The sequence below is a fragment of the Anolis sagrei genome, chromosome 5 (genome assembly GCF_037176765.1).
Source record: "Anolis sagrei isolate rAnoSag1 chromosome 5, rAnoSag1.mat, whole genome shotgun sequence".
Classification (NCBI taxonomy): Eukaryota; Metazoa; Chordata; class Lepidosauria; order Squamata; family Dactyloidae; genus Anolis; species Anolis sagrei.
In genome coordinates this window covers 131,149,013-131,166,867 of record NC_090025.1, presented here as the reverse complement: position 1 = coordinate 131,166,867, position 17,855 = coordinate 131,149,013, and the positions used below count along the sequence as shown (strand labels likewise).

Below are 17,855 nucleotides of genomic sequence, written 5' to 3'. Positions count from 1 at the left end.
GAATCTAAAGTTGACCAAAAACTGATTTGTAACCCTTTTGGTACTGGTGTTGGAGAGTGGTCCCTGGTCAAAAGAAAAGGTTGAAAACCACTGGATTAGAGTGATATATAATTCAGTATGACCCTCTTATCCAAAGGAATACATATACACCCAACTACAGATAATATTGAACCCTATTGAAATGAAGAATCTCTGGTCCAAAATGGCATCAAAAACCTGGAGGACCTAGAAAATGTCTATAGAGAGGACATATTTTGTTGCCCATTAATAACTAAAACTGTGAATACAGATATCTTAATTGTATTTTGAAGATAACAATGTATGTCCCCTTTCTACAAGAATATGCTGTGAAATGTCATAGAGCTGACTTTGAGTATATTTGCTAGAGAATCATGGCAAAATTTGATTTAATTTCAAGCAAATCTTTTGTTTTTGTAGAAAATATCTGCAGTTCTCACTGTGATAAAAATTTACTCCTTGCATCTTATTGAAACAACTATAAACTTAAAATATTGATTGTGTGTAATTTACCTGATAGTTGAAACTTCTGGCTTTATATTTGGAACATAAAGTTTTAAAAAACCCAGATAGTAGTAAAAATGCTGCAAATAATCTATCTGATAGCCATGAATTTCAAGCTGATTACTCACTTCCAGTATAAATGGGACATTCATCTCTGGATCTTGCATTTTCAGTACTTGCTATCTCCATAGACTGCAATTACTGAAATATTCAGAGTTGCTGTTGAAAGCCACTACACATTTGTCTTTGATTATATCTTGGTGCCAAAATGCATCTATCAACAGAGCCAGCATTATAACTCTAACTCAGCCATTCAATCAGAAGATGTTGGTACATATTGCTTGGCCAGAACTCTAGCTTGCAGAATTTACTGCAAAGAGAATGGAATAAATCTGAATTACTTGGCATGTGCTTATTTGTATTATCCCTGCTACCAGTAATTTGGATCTCCAGCATGTTGTCACCACTCTTCTGCTTTAACTGAATCAAATCACAGCATGGACTAGCACAGGTTTCCATTTGCAAAGCTTTTCTGCCTGAGATTTTTTTCACAACCCCTTTCCACTTGTGATATCCAAGGTATATATCTTTATAAAATAAGTATAAAAATCTTTCAGCAAGCATGTGTAAGTCTTGCTGAACTGGCTGATTTTACTTTTTATGAAGTATAGCTGAAGCATTTTCTGCAGAATTTACTGTTATTGCAAACAGGTTGGTTTAAATGTCTAGGTGACATTCAGAAACCTTTAATTGTTGCCAAAATGTTTGTTTGTTTGTTTGTTTATTTATTTATTTATTTATTTATTTATTTATTTATTATTTCTCGCACTTCTACCCCGCCCTTCTCAACCCCCGAGGGGGACTCCAATATTGAGCTAAGGGGATCCCATTTGGGGTCAGGATTTACAGTTTAAGAAGTGGTGGACTCCAATATTGAGCTAAGGGGATCCCATTTGGGGTCAGGATTTCCAGTTTAAGAAGTGGTGGACTAGCAAATGCCTGCACTAGAGGACCACTACTGCCCTATCAATCTCTAGAAAACCCTGTAGAATAATGGTGGAAATGATCATATGTCAGTGGGGTGGTGAATCCATTCTGTGTTTTGGCTAGTGTTAAGGGAATCATGGTAATAGAACTAAATGCTCTGACATTGCTCTGAGGATGCAGTCTAGAACTGTTTTAAGGGTTAATAGTGCTGCTTACTCACAGAATAATATGTGGAAATAACGACAAATGAATGATAAAAAAAGTTCCTTGGTATTTTGAAGGGATGGGCATTTGAGAGAAAAATGCAGCTAATGATCCACTATAAAGGTATTTGCAGCTGTGGATGTACCTCTCCCTAATACCAACATTAATCTGTATTTTCATGCAGCTTTGCAATTTATTCATTTTCACTCTCTTTCCTGGCCACAAAAAAGCAACACATCTGAAATATGTTTGATGGTGCTTTCCAGTTAACATTCTGCATTTTAATTGATGGTTTGTTGGTTGGTTTTTGGTTCTACAGTGTCAGACAATGGTCATACAATTTTACCAACATTTGTTTGTAAATGCACGATTGAAGCTAAAATAACTGGTCATCAGATTACACATCTGTTGCATTAGCTATGGTAGTCTTTTTAAAGGTTTATTTTAGTCTGGCTCAGTAGGCTTCACTAAAATTTCACAGAACCTCTAACCAGAGGACTTCCACTATGCTGCCGTTTATCTTTTCCTAATAAAAGGAATTTCTTAAAAAGAACAAGAAGTACTGTACATTCAGGTAATTCATTTTATTTGATTAGCTTGATAAATGCTGCATACGTACAAGGAAATAACGGGTTTTCAGCAACTGCCTTAATTGTGTTGTATATTTCAATGAAATATAGTTTTCAAAATGCATACCTGAAATTCTGTGCCATGAATTAAAGCTGGCTTTATGTGCAGTTGGAATATTTTTAGTATTACAGCAATTGGATAAAAAATATTTTTAAATTAAAAAAACAGTTAGCCACTTATTATCACAGCCCCCCCCCCCCCCCCCCAATTATCTTAAAGCAATAGTCTAAATATATATAAGCCTCTCTAGAATTTGATTTTAAGTCCTCTTTATCTGGTAAGGAACATAAAATGGGAAACACTGTTCATTGTCTATAGGGACACTAATTTGACTTTACATGGGAGAAGACAAAACTTGCCCTATGTAACTTAAAGCCTAGGAGACCTTATTCAGAAAGTGTCTCAGGGCCCTTCCACATAGCCCTATATCCCAGAATATCAAGGCAGGAAATCCCACATTATTTGAGTGTGGACTCAGATAACCCAATTCAAAGCAGATATTTTGGGACTTTCTGCCTTGATTTTCTGGGATATAGGGCTGTGTGGAATAAACAAACAAACAAACTTTATATATGTCGCTCTATCTCTCCGAGGGGAACTCAGAGCGGTTTCCAAGTAACATCACCAAAACATACAGAATAAACAGTATGACATAAAATTAACAAAACAACATAAGCATGAAATTATCACAATAACACATATATATTAAAAATAATCCTTCCTGTTCAGAGCAATTAAAAGGCCCTTAGGCTGCATTAGGTTTTAAAGATAAACAACTAATTTAAAATTTGCCTCTGAAACATAAAAACAGCCAATGTTCCTTCCAAGGGCCCTTCCACACAGCCATATAACCCAGAACATCAAGGCTGAAAATACCACAACATCTGCTTTGAACTGGGTTATCTGAGTCTATACTGCCATATATTCCAGTTCAAAGCACAAAATGTGGGATTTTATTCAACTATGTGGAGAAGACCCCAGTGTGATATGATATTTTAAAAGTTCCAGAAGTTTTTACTTCCCTTGCTTTTCAGACCATTTGAGGTTAGAAATTTGTGACTTTTATTGGTGCATTTATAACTAGTAGAACAATAATTATGGATTAAAAGCAATGTGTATTAAGGATATACATTATTTCCTTGATTTGGTTTTTATTATTTTATTCTCTTTTTTTTAGATAGTGATTTCCCGTTCAGAACGCAGAACACCACATGTGAACTTTCACCTGGATTTCCAACCTGTTTCTCCAGAGGTTATAATTGAGAATTTACCAGGCAATGATGGTTATATGCTGGTGATCACGGGAAATAGGGTAAATATTTCCTAATATATCGTGATTTTGGTAATGTACACTTTTAGAGATTTTCTCTGAGTACTGACCATTTTACAATAATTAGTTTGGGTGCATCTCTGAACATTTGATTTTCTTCATTCACACGGGTAAGAGTGAAGTCAGGTCACTATTCCTCTGTTTTATATGTGGGAAAAAGAGCCTAAAACTGTTTGGCAGTTGCTAATTTAACAGCAGATTTTTCAGAGGCTGTATTCTGATAAATTTAAAGAGGAGGTTCAAACTTTTTCATTTGAATTTGGTTGCTAAAACACACACAAAAAATGATTGCAAGTGTAAGTTGTGAAAATGGCCCAATACTTTTTACACTACTCCATGACTAAATTATATAGTTCAACTTAATAGACACTCTCTAATTTTAAATACTGTATTTCTTCCATTCTAAGATGCACTTTTTCCTATACTGTATAAACATCTCTAAATATGGGGTGAATCACAGGTGTATTTTTGTTGTTGTTGTTGATGGTGGTGGTACTAAAAACCTTAGAATCATTGGTGTCTTACCACTGAAGAATGATAGTACCTTTTTTGGATACCTTTCCAGACTCTTGTATCTATTGTTTGTTTCCTTAAAAAAACACAACTCAGTTTTGTTCTGTTGTTTGTTTTGTTTTTCCTCTAAGGAAGTAAGTAAATGAATATTGGGAGTTGTTTGAACAAGAGAGCTGTTATGAATCAGCAAAAGAGAGGAAATGCAAATATAAGCCTGACACCTTTTCTTTTCTTTTTTCCAGTGGAAACTATTGGGAACAAATCTGAACAATGCATTAAATGAAAGAATGGTGTTTAGCATTTCCTTGCCTTTGTTGGTTTGTGCTCGGCTTAAATAGTATTATGTCTGGTGCTTTAAAAGGGAGATTAAAATGATGCAAAGAGTTGTCAATTGTTTTGCCGCACTCTTTTAGGAGCATAATAGACATCAACTAATTGATGATCACCCTCAATCCCTGTGTAATAAATACATACAGATTTTTTCATATAGGGCATTGATTCTAGTGGTTCAATTTGAATCCCAATAGTTCAGTCTCCACATGCAGTGAGTTCAGTGTATTGTTCCCTCTACACACTGGTTCCATATTTCCAGAAATTAGGAAGTCAAAGCACCCAACAGCTCCTTTGGCTTCCAATAAGTTTCAGGTCCAAATACAAAGTGCAGGTATTCTTATGAACTGGGACAACTAAAGGTAATCTTCCTCAAACCAAAGCCAGGAGTGATTTCATCCACCTTATATATATCTCCTAACGTTTGTGTGAAAAATCATTAAAATTAACCCAATTAAAACCTCAAATATTAAAACATCAGTTAAAATCAGTTGTTTATTTACCGATATGTATATACGGTATTGAATTTTGCCTTTATGAGGCCGCCCTGATTTCCTTTCGGGATGAGAAGAGCAGGTTACAAGTGTGGCAAATAATTAATTAATGCATAAATATTTGTGCCATTAGATAACCAAGATCCCACTAAATGGACCAGGATGCTCTCACTTCAGTACCTGCAGTCAGTGTCTTCTGTCACCTTCCTTCATGAACTGTGGCTGGTGTGGAAATCAGTGTACATACTCTTGGGAGTGCAGCGGTGGAGGGTGGACACAGGAAACATGCTCACCCCAGATCTCTGAGGTATGGTATTCCTCTTTTGTGCTTTGAATGAATGCTTTTCAGATCAATATTTTTACTATTTCTAAATAAAGCTTTGTGCTGGTTTAGCAAATTTGGGCAAACATCAATTTGTTGCTTGGAGGGACACTTGCCAGAAGTGAAGCAGCGTGGTGTAGGTGATAGCTGGAAAGAGACCTGTACAGCCCTGCTGTAAGCTTCTGGTACATGGCAAATGTATGTTTTCACACTGTGAAATCCTTTTCTTTCTTTCTTTTTTTGTGTCAGGAGCAACTTGAGAAACTGCAAGTTGATTCTGGTGTGAGAGATTTGGCCATCTGCAAGGACATTGCGCAGGGGACACCCAGATGTTTGATGTTTTTACCATCCAACCTGTCGGTCATCATTCTTGCCGGCACAAAGGTTTAACCCATTGTGCCACCAAGAGCTCCGACTGTGAAATACTGTGCAGCATGAAACCAAAGTAAACACAGTACAGTGTTCCCTCACTTATTGTGGGTGTTACATTCCAGGACTACCCACAAAAAATGAAAATCTGTGAAGTAGTGATGCCATATATCTATATGGTGTTCTGAGGGTGAGGCAGAAGCTAGGAGAGATTTAAAGGCACTGCACACTTTTTTTTTTTTTTGCTAGCTATCTCTGCTTTGCTTTGAAATCTCTCTTGATTGGCTGCCTCTCTTCTGAAGGGGAAGGTAAAAACCCCTTTCACAATCTATCATTGCCAGGAGGTGGAATTAGAATGCTGCTCTGGGCAATAGCAACCATTCATAAACTGGGAGGCAAAAACCCGTGAAACGGCGAGTCCACAAAAGCAAACCGCAAATTAGTGAGGGAACACTGTATTGGAAAATACGAAATTGAGTGTACTCTGTGTGCATGTATCTGGAGGTGTTACCTCTGCATTTTCTGAAGGAAAAAGTTTATGTGGCCTTCCCTGAAGCACTTTGTGTGTCAATGTGTGTATCTCTTTCCATTTTCTGAGTTTGGGTGCCTTCCCTGTTGGAACTTCTGTTAGCCGCACAACTAAAGTAAATAAAGGAGTATAGGGAAGGCCTTTTGCAAATTTCACCTGAATAGGTTTCATCAATCCTAGAATCCAGAAAACTGGCTGCAGGGCTTTCCATCTTTGGACTTGCAATTTGGCATGCAACCAAATCTTTTTCACTTCAGAATTCTCACCATGGAATGAGCTGCTTGTTCTTGGTTACAAGAATCCTTAAGAGAAACTTGTGTTCTTCTCTATATTGTAAGCCTTTAAAAATTCTTTTAAAACCTTGATATTGATGGGAGTAAAATGCACTCCTTTGGCTCGGTTAAGTCCCTTTCCCCCATGGGAACTCTGACAGAGCTGTCAGTTTTGATGATGTGTTTGGATGGAGTATCTTTTTTAGAAAATGTTTCTCTCTCCTTTGTTGTTGCCCAGTAAAAAAGGGTTTTCAAAGACTAGCTAGATCCTCGGGAAAAGGGACAACCAGAAACTGGTTTCAGCTGGGGCGGGGGAGGGGGGGTATCATGCATATAAAAAGAATAAGCAAGAGCAAAATTAACCAAATGAGAAAATGAGCTTAGTTGTCCATTGCTGTTTTCATTTAGTTATGGTCATTGCAAGATTTTGATAGGCTGCCTTTGCATTTAACCAAGTCATTTTGCATTAAGTGTGACATTATTCTGAAGGTCTAGTTTTACAGAGTGACCATGGCTCTTCTAATCCCTTTACTACATGCACCAACCACTTATACTATGGATGTTTTTACACTGTTATTGTTTTGAAACAGCCAAATGTGTGAATAGGATATGTAAACAGGACATGTGAAATAGAACATATAAAACTGCATCCAGAGCAAACCTAATGGAGATAATAAATGTCTTCTATTTGCTACTGATAGAAGAATGGTAAGCAGTAATTAAGTGAAATGGGAAAGGCCCAAAGTAACAGGACACAACAGGATAATGACAAATATATCTTTTGTAACAGGTTATAACGCAGTTGTGAATTAAGGAAATATGAGTGAATAATACACCCACTGCCGTGTACCTTACAGTCACATACAGATGGGAAATTTGTTGTTTTTTTAAAAAAAACAAGGGACATTTACATTCACTTTAAGCCACAGCTTAAATGGAGTAGAAGACAAGTCCTAAATAACTTTTAAATTATGAAGTCTGATTCATAGTTACATTAGGCTTTTTTGTAATCCACATAGTGTAAAAGGGCCTTGAAGTGAATGTAAATCATATTTAAAACTACATTAAGGCCCCTTACCCCTGCCAGGGGACTAGAAAGAGGCCATAATATGGATGAGATGTCATGTTAAGATTTTGTGAGGTTAGCTTGAAATTACTCAGTTCCATCCTGCGTCATTTCTTCCTTTTTAAATATTATTTATTTATTTATTTACTCTATTTATATCCTGCCTTTCTCTACCCCGAAGTGGATCCAAGGCAGCTTTACATATAATAAAATGTACATCTGTGTTTTTACCTGCATAAACTAATTTTAAAGACTGGGTAAAGCACTCACACATAATTTTTTAAAAAACAGTCAGTTCCTTAAATGAGACTCAGTAAACATCATTCTTGTACTTAGGAGTGTTTTGTGTGAAGTTCATAAAAGGAAAAAAAATGATTTCTCAGAGTGCAGTTGGATTGATTTAAACCCTGAGATCATTTGCTCAATATGCTACTTTAAAATTGCAATAAATATTATTCCCTGGCAGTGATAAATTGCAAAATGTTTTAATAGTATGCACCACATCATGTGCAACTTCGTGAAACCTGCTTCTGAAACGAAAGAAAATAATGCAGCTGAGTACCTAGCTCTTTATGGTTGCAAGCTGCTAAGGCAGATTTCACGCTTTGCTGGACCATGACAGTTGGCATTACCGCTAAAAAATAAAAAAAAAGATTATTCAACTTTTGTCTGTTGGTTTAAACTCATGCACATTAAATCTAGCAGAGATACGGAGGCTTGGTGGATTCCCTACCCCACCTTTTGAGGGGGGGGGGGGTATAATAACCTCCTTTATGTGGCATTTTCAATAGAAACTGAAAATCCTTTAATATTTTAAAGCTTGGCTAGAATTATGATTAAAATGTGTTTAAATACTTTGGTGCTAATGTAAGTGGTCATAGCCAAGGTTGGAGTTGGTGATAATGTTCCTTTTTCGCCTTTAGTATGATAAAGCTTCCATTATTCTGTACTATTTTGGTGCCCAGTCACATGATTATTCTACAAATGACAGGTTTGCTTTTGTTCCCATTCTGACTTTTAGCCTACATTTTAGCCTACATGTCCTATATTTAGGCATCTATGATACAGGGCACAAATAAAACCCACATACATGATCTGACACATGTTCATTTGACTCCTCTTAGTCCAACTGGAGTTGTCCCATTGATTCAGTAGGATTTACGTATTTTTGAGACAATACCTTTATTCCAGGAGCTCTTGCAGCAAAGAGGAGGGTGGTCAAACACCATTCCCTCAAAACACTGAAGCAATTGCTACAAACAGCAAAAAACGTGAAATTTTCACGTGCGGGAATATCCCCATTCCAAGTTGAAAATCTGCATCTTTGAATGTCTGTATGTCCCTGCACTCAGAAATCGCGGGATTTTTTATCTGAGTTTGTTCCTGGGTTTTAGATGTTTGTTCCTGATTGCAAAAAGAAAATGACAGTTGAGTAGAACCCAAAAACTTTTTCCTGGGACAAGGAACTTGGTTTTTCACCTGTTTAATGAAGTTTCTAGCAGAAAAACGAAGTTCTTGGGGTGCAACAAGTATTTTCACAGTAAGTAGTACACAATGAAACAGGCACAGACACATTCAAACGAGGAATAGAATGCCATTATGACTGTAATTATTCAAACCTTGTATGACCATCTGTCCAGACAGGTTTTGTGGTGTACTTGTGCCAGAGAAAAACAGAGTGAAGTTCCCGGGTAATATATGTTGGTTTCTCACCTGATCTATGCTAATAATGTGGGGAAATTTTAGTAAATGGCAAAAACGTACTACTATCTGGAGAGACATTGAAGTGGTGGAGAGGAATGTAAATGCTGAGAGCCAAAGTCATGCAGGTGACTAATAGGAACAGACATGTATAACCTAAGAACATCACCCTGTTCTTTTATACGACAAGTAGACCGCTAAACCCATCTAGACAGATGGCCAGGCATGCTCTAAAAAGTTATGTTCCTGACTTGAAAGTGTGTATTCCTGTTTCATTGTGTAGTACTGACTTGGACAGAAGTGGTCCGACCCCATTAACGTTGTTTCCGGGGCAGAAACTTCATGATACGTGTGGAGGGCACATTTTCTCTAGACAGAACAAAGTTGTGGCCCCCTAGTCAATGCTGCACATCTTTTCACAATAAGAGCAGTCAGGAACAGACATGTATAACCCAGGAACAGCAATATTTGTTCCATGCCACAACTATACCACTAAACCCATCTGCACAGATGGCCAGGCATGCTCTAAAAAGTGTCAATAATGACAAAGTTCTGTTCCTGGCTTGAAATTGTTTGTTCCTATTTGATAGTGTAGAGTTGACTTGGACAGAAGTGGTGCTACCCCATTAATTTTGTTTTGTGTCAAAAACTTCATGAAACACCTGGATCGCAAAGTTTCTATAGCCATGGAATGGAAATTTTGCGAGATACACATCTTCACATATTCACATCTTCAATTTTTTGTTTTAAAAAAAGCCGCCAAACTTTCCAGTAGAAATCCTGAGGTGGTCATCTTGGGGGCTTCAAAATCCTGGGACAAAGCATCTAGCGTGGACAGTGGAGGCAGAAATCCCGGGACCAATAGGTCTGTATCAGGACATGTTCTGAAGTCCCAGGATTTTTTTCTCCTGATTAAAACCCGCGATTTAGTACTCTCTGGAACCACCCTCAATAGTTATTTCAATGGACTTGATCAATTTAAAATGAATAAATGGGATTTAGGTCATTGTCTGGCAGTTATAAGATTGTCTCAGCCTATAGGTCCTCATTCTACATGAGTTGACATATAAACTATAGCAATCATTTTAGGCTAGCTCTATGATTTATCCTGTAAAAAGCAGCCAAGAAGTATAAAAGTGGGTGTCAGGGTTTGTATCCTTCGTTTTACACCAGTGTTTCTCAACATATATTTCTGATGGTCTTAGAAACCCCATTGACAGAAAAGGCTGAAGATCTCTCCGACTGTCCTTCTGTTCCTTTTTGGACACAGACGGTGAATCCTTCCACCAAAAGCACTTATCCGCTATGATTGGTCAGCCTTTCAGCCAAGGGAAGGACTGTTTCTCAGAGTCCAAGCGGGGAGGGGAGAGCAGGCGTGCGCGACGCATGGCAGTGTGGTGTGCATGTGCGGGTGAAGGAGAATGTATGAGGTTGGAGGGAGGTTCATGCTAGCGAGTCCCTTCAAGGCAGAGAGGTTCTGTGTGGGAAGTTTGGCCCAATTTTATCATTGGTGAGATTCAGAATGCTCTTTTATTGTAGATGAACTATAAATTCAATCAATTACAACTCTCAAATGTCAAGGTCTATTTTCCCCAAACTCCACCAGTGTTCACCTTTGGGCATATTGAGTATTCATGCCAAGTTTGGTCCAGATCCATCATTGTTTGAGACAATAGTGCTCTCTGGATATAGGTGAACTACAACTCCAAAACGCAAGGTCAGTGCCCACCAAACCCTTCTAAGATCTTCTGTAGGGCATGGGAATTCTGTGTACCAAGTTTGGTTCAATTCCACCATTGGTGGAGCTCAGAATGCTCTTTGATTGTAGGTGAACTATAAATCCCAGCAACTACAACTTCCAAATGGCAAAATCAACCCCCCCCCCCCCCCAGCCCCACCAGTATTCTAATTTGGGCATATCTAGTATTTGTGACAAATTCAATCTAGTGAATGAAAATCAGATATTTACATTACATTTCACAAGAGTAGCAAAATTATAGTTATGAAGTAGCATCAAAAATAATTTTGTGATGGGGTCACTACAACATAAGGAACTGGATTAAGGGGTCACGGCATTAGGATGACTGAGGAAAATTGTTTTACACCCTCCTAATTTTAACCCAAAGCTTTCTGGGGCTTTATGCCCTACCCCCCAAGCTAATGTATTTATCAACAGGCATTTCCCCAAAAAGTTCCAAAACATCGAAACACCTCATATTTTTTCCTTATGTATAGAATTAAACAGTTATCTGTGAGATTTTGGCATAAAACCAACTTTCCCTGATCAACAGGCTGTCTTGAGGCATTTAGAGACTAATGAATTTTATTTTGGCATACACTTTCATGGACTGCACATTACTCCACGAAAGCTTTATGCCAAATAAATTTTGTTACTCTTTAAGGTGTCACACAGTTCTTTGTTGCTTTTCTGCATTAGGCTAACACAGCTACAGCCCTGGAAATAATTTTCCCTAGAAACTTTCATTGTAATGTCTACTTATTTGGCATTCAGTAGCTATGTTCACTTGGCTCAAGAACTATGTCAAAAGGCTTTGCAATTATTTCTTAGGCCAGCCGGGAAAAAATGATGTGATTGTTAGCTGAGATGATAAACAAGCCAAAAGCAGCCAGGAAATTTGGATGAGTGTCACCAGAAAGAGTAATGGAACAGAAACAACAACAAATATTTCAGCTGTGGAATTCAGGTCATTTAAAAAAGGTGAATTCACACACTAAACATAATTATGGCTTTGACTTATTTTCCTTCATCTTAAAAGGGGTGAAAGTCTTTTGTGTTTGTTTTGACATTGTTGACAGTTTAAAAATAGTGTCAAGCTTTTATTGTAAATAGGCATTTCGCACCTGAACAATAGAATATTGGTACATTTGGGCAAACAACGCTAGGACTTGGATAAGGGAGCAGCCACCTCTTGTCCTTGGTTTGAGATTGTAAAGTTGGTTCTGAAATCCTTGAAGTTTGTGTGTGTGTGTGTGTGTATGTGTGTGTGCATGCGCGCGTGTGTGTTTCAGGAGCAACTTAAGAAACTGTAAGTTGCTTCTGGTGTGAGAGAATTGGCTGTCTGGAAGGATGTTGCCCAGGGGACACCCAGAAGTTTTACCATCCTGTGGAAGCTTTTCTCATGTCCCCGTATGAGAAGCTGAAGCTGAGAGGTGGGAGCTCACCCCACTCCTTGGATTCGAACTGCCAACCTTTCATTCAGCAGTGCTGCCGACACAAGGGTTTAACCCATTGCACTACCAGGGACTCTAATCCTTGAAGTACCCAAGAGGAATGTTTACAATGATCAATTGAGCCCAACAGTCATAACAGAAACTTGCCAATGAGTTATAGGCATGACAATACAATGGTACATAAACTAGCCTACTATGATACCTGTGGAACCTTCAGTAGCATATGTCAGAAACTTTGAAAACACGCACGAATGAGATTTGACAGTAATGATGACCTTATTACCAACTTGTCCATATTTATCAGGTGAATTTCAGTTGCTGAGGATATGGATACAGTGCTTGGCAACATTTATTGCATTACCCCTGGTCCTCTCAGGCTCATTACCTCTAATAGGGTGATGATATCTGAAGAGATAGTGTAGGAAGTAAATTTGTCCTCAAGTGAAGTATTACAACCAACTTCTTAAGAAGCTACAATCTGCCCCTGAAAACATCTAACCACATTTTAGACAATATGCACAAGTGTCAGAGGGTTTCTAAAATCCCTTTCTTGAGCCAGATCCTTGGGAAAGTGGTTTACAAGCCCTCTGATACAAGTGCTTTCAGATGAGTTTCAAGCCTACTTTGAGAAGAGTTCTGGCAGCTACCCTGTAGGATTATGTCTCTTTTGAGGTGGGTAATTCCTATGCCTGACTATTACATTTCAGAATGCATCAAGGCTTTTTAAAATCCCTTCTGTTTACCATCAGCATTAAATGATTGGGAGAGATCATCTGAAAATGTAGATTCATATGTCACAAGTATGTGAATGATACCAAATCTTGTCTGCTTTTCATCAAATCCAGATGGCAGAATTAGATTTCTGAATTGGTATCTAGGCACAATAATAGTCCAGACAGGGGCTAGTAAACCGAGTTACAGTTCAGGTTTTTGGGTAGATAATTTGGTCGTCTAGAGGATTTCCTGGAAGGGCCACCCTCGTTATGATCACCTCAATGTGCTAGGAATTCTTGAATCAAGTATTATGATAAAAGCAGTGAATCAAGTATCATGATTAAGTACTGTTGCATATAAGTGTACACAACACAACTACACTCATAAGTTACTTGTTATTAGTTGGCAAAATGATCTTGAAAGCCAGTGGGGTATAGCGGTTTGAGCATTGGATTGCCACTCTGTAGATCAGAGCTGAAAAACCCTCTTGGCCATGGAAACCCATCGGTGACCTTGAGCAAGTCACACTTCTCAACCTCAGACTTAAAGAACACAACAACAAAAATCTTCCCATAGATTCTGGAATAGCATTTGGGAGGTTTTCTACCGAATAGCTGGCTTATCAGCCAGCAATCTGCGTAAATATTAATTTTTTATTGTTTGCTTTTCAATTTTGATAGGGAAATGAATCATACAATTATAGAAACATCAAGTTTGAAGAGGCCTCATGGGCCATCCAGTCCAACCCCCTGCGAAGAAGCAGGAAAATTACATTCAAAGAATCTCCGACGGATGGCCATCCAGCCTCTGTTTAAAAGCCTCCAAAGAAGGAGCTCCACCACACTCTGGGGTAGAGTTCCACTGCTGAACAACTCTCACAGTTAGGAAATTTTTTCTAACGTTCAGATGGAATCTTCTTTCCTGTAGTTTGAAGCCATTGTTCTGCGTTTTAGTCTCCAAGGCAGCAGAAAACAAGCCTGCCTCCTCCTCCCTATGACTTCCCCTCACATATTTATGCATGGTCATCATATCTCCTCTCAGCCTTCTCTTCTGCAGGCTAAACATGCCCAGCCCTTTAAGCTGTTCCTCATAGGACTTGTTCTCCAGATCCTTGATCATTGAATGAGTGGGGGGAATCACTTACTTGTAGGAGAATTCTTATTTGTATGACTTGAATAATATAATATATGGAGGAAATGTGACAGCATGCACAAAAGACTGTGGAAGAGTTCTGAATTGTTTTTTTTAATTAGGGTTTGGATATACGTCTTCATTCATTTTTCTCTAGGGACAATTACTTTACTATTCTATGGTTTAATGTGTGCGGTATGTTCACAATGCCTACTTTTCCCTTGGCATTCCATTTTTTCAATCCTTCAAGTATTAAACTGTGTAGATGAAGTTGAAAAGAATTGTACCAGTCTTAGTGGATATTAAAAGAGAGCAGTAACCTGAGCGTTTTGCTAGAAATGTTCTTCTCAGATGCAGCATGAAAAACTAGAGCTCATGATGAAAGGAACAATTGTGCTGCGTAATAGGAATAAAATATCTCTCTAAAAGATTAAGCCAAAGACACTCTTCTTGTTCCATCACAAGCATGCCTTAAGCCTTTTGTTCTCTGGCTTTGGCTTGAAATGGTTACAAAATTAAATGGTATTGTGAAGTCTGTGTAAACCCTACAGCATTGTCAAATTTTTATTGACACTGCTGAATATCCTTTAGTGAAATCTGCACAAGTTCTATAGCATTCATGCATTTTCCCACCATTGTTATATTTACAACACAATTTACAATATACAGAAGGTTGCTGAGTGTAAGGGGGGGGGGGCATTTCCTTTCTGAATTGTCACTACATTGCTACAAGGTGGGTTATTTTTAACTTGAAATTTGGAAGTAACCAAATGATAGCTGTTCAGCCAAAGCATTTTTGTAGACATTATGTTGAATTTCTGGCTCCTTGGGCCATGTTTGATTTAGATGTCTTTGAAGCTGTCATCACAGTGAATTCCTGCGTTTTCATCAAGTTGGTGAAATAAGTATCATTCTCCGTCTGATATTCTTTTATTCAGTATCATTCTTCTAATAAAATAAGTATATTGTATTCTCCAGCATACCACAAGAAAGACATAAAAGAGGGTATTAAAAAAAACTATTACAATGCAGAGCTTGTTCAGTGCCCCTAAACATAATAATTCAGAGCTTTCTAGCAGTGGCTGGCTTATTTATTGCTACTGTCTGAGTAGACTCATGCTGTGATGAATGCAAGGTGAGGAACAATTAAGATAAAGGGTGGGATACTCTCTTCTAGATGAAATTATTTTTTGCCTTCAAAGGCTATCAGAAGATATAAGTACAATACTGTTATTTTCCTTTCTTTTTTAGATTATTCCAAGCAGTGCCACTTTTGATGGTGCAACAAGACTGACACTGTGTGGATGGGACTTTGGATTCAACAAAAATAACAAGTTCAGTTTAAAGAAAATGACAGTTCTTATAGGGAGAGACCAGTGCGTTCTGGATGTCAAAGCTAGTGACAAAAACAGGTAAGTTATCAATACTTCCTCAAAACAAGGCTTCTCGTGCATGCAATGAATGAAAACTATAATAAAAAACTGGAGCCATCAATTCTTTATATATATGTTGTCAAATGTGTAACCTTTTATACATACTGTTTTTAAAGTAATTTAAATCAAGAAAAAACCAAAATAAAACACACACAATTTTTTTTAGATATATAAAACTAAAAACTACACAGCTACATACTATCCTCTACTACTAAACTGGGCTCCCTGGTGGCACATTGGGTTAAACCGCTGAGCTGCTGAACTTGCTGACCGAAAGGTTGGCAGCTCGAATCCGGGGAGCAGGGTGAGCTGCTGCAGTTAGCCCCATCTTTTGCCAACCTAGCAGTTCGAAATCATGCAAATGTGAGTAGATCAATAGGTACCGCTTCTGCGGGAAGGTAACTGTGTTCCATACAGTCATGCTGGCCACATGACTGTGGAAGTGTCTACAGACAAAGCCTGCTTTTCACCTTAATAATAACAATAAAAACAAGAACAAAACACATGTGCGTACACAAAAACAAACAAAAGAATCTATAAGCTTCCTATTCCATCTGTTGGTTGTTATGCCTTGTTAGTCTCTACTTGTTCTAAATTATAGGGTGTTTCAAAATAATGTACTTGAGGCAACACTAGTAATTCATTAACCCTATTGATAAATGTCCCATCATTGTTGGAAAAAGGTAATTAGTAAATCCCAATCTTCGTTATACTTTGCTAACCAAGTCTTCTTTATCAGCATAGTAAATTTGTTCATCTCAGCAGATTCATAAGTCTTCCCCAACCATTCTTCTTGTGTTGGGCTAAGTGCTCCCTTCCATCTCTGGGCATGTACAATTCTTGTGGCTGCTGTTGTCATTTATTATTATTATTATTATTATTATTATTATTATTATTATTATGGAATTTCATTGTATAGTATTCTTAGATTTTGAATACTTTAAAAATATAAATGTTAATATTTTGCACTCATAGTTTATTCACCGCAGTAGGTAGACATGGTTCAGAAAGTTAACTAATAAATATTAACATAAAAATGAAATGGGCTACTGTATTTTCCCAGACTGGGACAACCAAGCCACACTAGTTCACACATTGTTAGCCTCTTCATTAGAACACTTCTATGCATTCTGTGTAGGAATGCTTTTACTATCTGAAAGAGCACCGCTGCAAAAGCATATAACAAGAAAATGGAACATGGTCTGTGTGCCGAATGTCACCTACAAAGGGTCAAAGAAATTCCCTTCCATAAACAAACTCCTCATTCTCCCTAATGCCCTTCCTAAAAGGATGCACAGAGCTTACAGCAAGGAAAACTAACATTGTGCAGAGAAGTCTCCACATTTATCTCTTTCTTAGGTCAAAGATACCAGCAAGAAACATTTCCTAGAAGAAAGCGTAGTGTGGACAGAAGTTCCTCCTTCCTTCTGAGTCTCAAAGTCAGCTTTGCTTTTCCCATTCTTCCCAGTGGAAGAAAGGAAAGTGTGAATAAAGCTGAGAAATTAATATAAAAATTAATATAAAGCTGAAAAATTAATATAAAACATCTATATATATATATATATATATATATATATATATATATATATATATATATGTTTAAGCATCTATATATGTATACCGTGTTGCTCTTCCCTTGAGGAGTGAGCAAAGCCAGATCCCTGGGACATCAGATCCTAAAAGAACTGCTTTGACGCCTCAGCTATATTGGAATCAGAATTGAGATGAGATCTGTGCAAAATATAGAATCAACTCCATACCACAGACATAGTATTATTAACTCACCAATCAGAAGCATTATTCTAGCACAGATGGCAGATATATATATATATATAGTTGAGGTGCCAAAGCAGTTCCTTTAGGATCTTGTTAATTCTTGCAACCACTGATGTAGGCGCCAGATAGTTAATATTAACAGCTACTCTGGAATTTAGCTCTCCAGCATTTGCCTCATAATCCTCTAGCAAATTGAGGAAAACATTTGTGGTGTATTGCTGACATAGCAATACAGATAATGTAAATAAAGAACTGCACTTGATTTTCTATGACTGACTCATACAAACAAACTTCATAGCGCGAAGCCTTTGAATGTTTCTGATAAGGGTGTCCTAACATG

The 17,855-nt window shown here is 37.7% G+C and overlaps 1 protein-coding gene across 3 annotated transcripts in view; it reads left to right on the top strand.

The window, feature by feature from the left end:
- The window catches only part of MET (MET proto-oncogene, receptor tyrosine kinase), a 132,550-nt gene that overhangs the window by 65,864 nt on the left and 48,831 nt on the right, over window positions 1-17,855 (top strand). For all 3 annotated transcript variants that reach the window (XM_060777688.2, XM_060777687.2, XM_060777689.2), the window contains 3 exons: window positions 3,521-3,655; window positions 5,144-5,317; window positions 15,558-15,718. In XM_060777688.2, coding sequence (XP_060633671.2) covers window positions 3,521-3,655; window positions 5,144-5,317; window positions 15,558-15,718 — 470 coding nt within the window. The remainder of the gene's footprint in view (window positions 1-3,520; window positions 3,656-5,143; window positions 5,318-15,557; window positions 15,719-17,855) is intronic.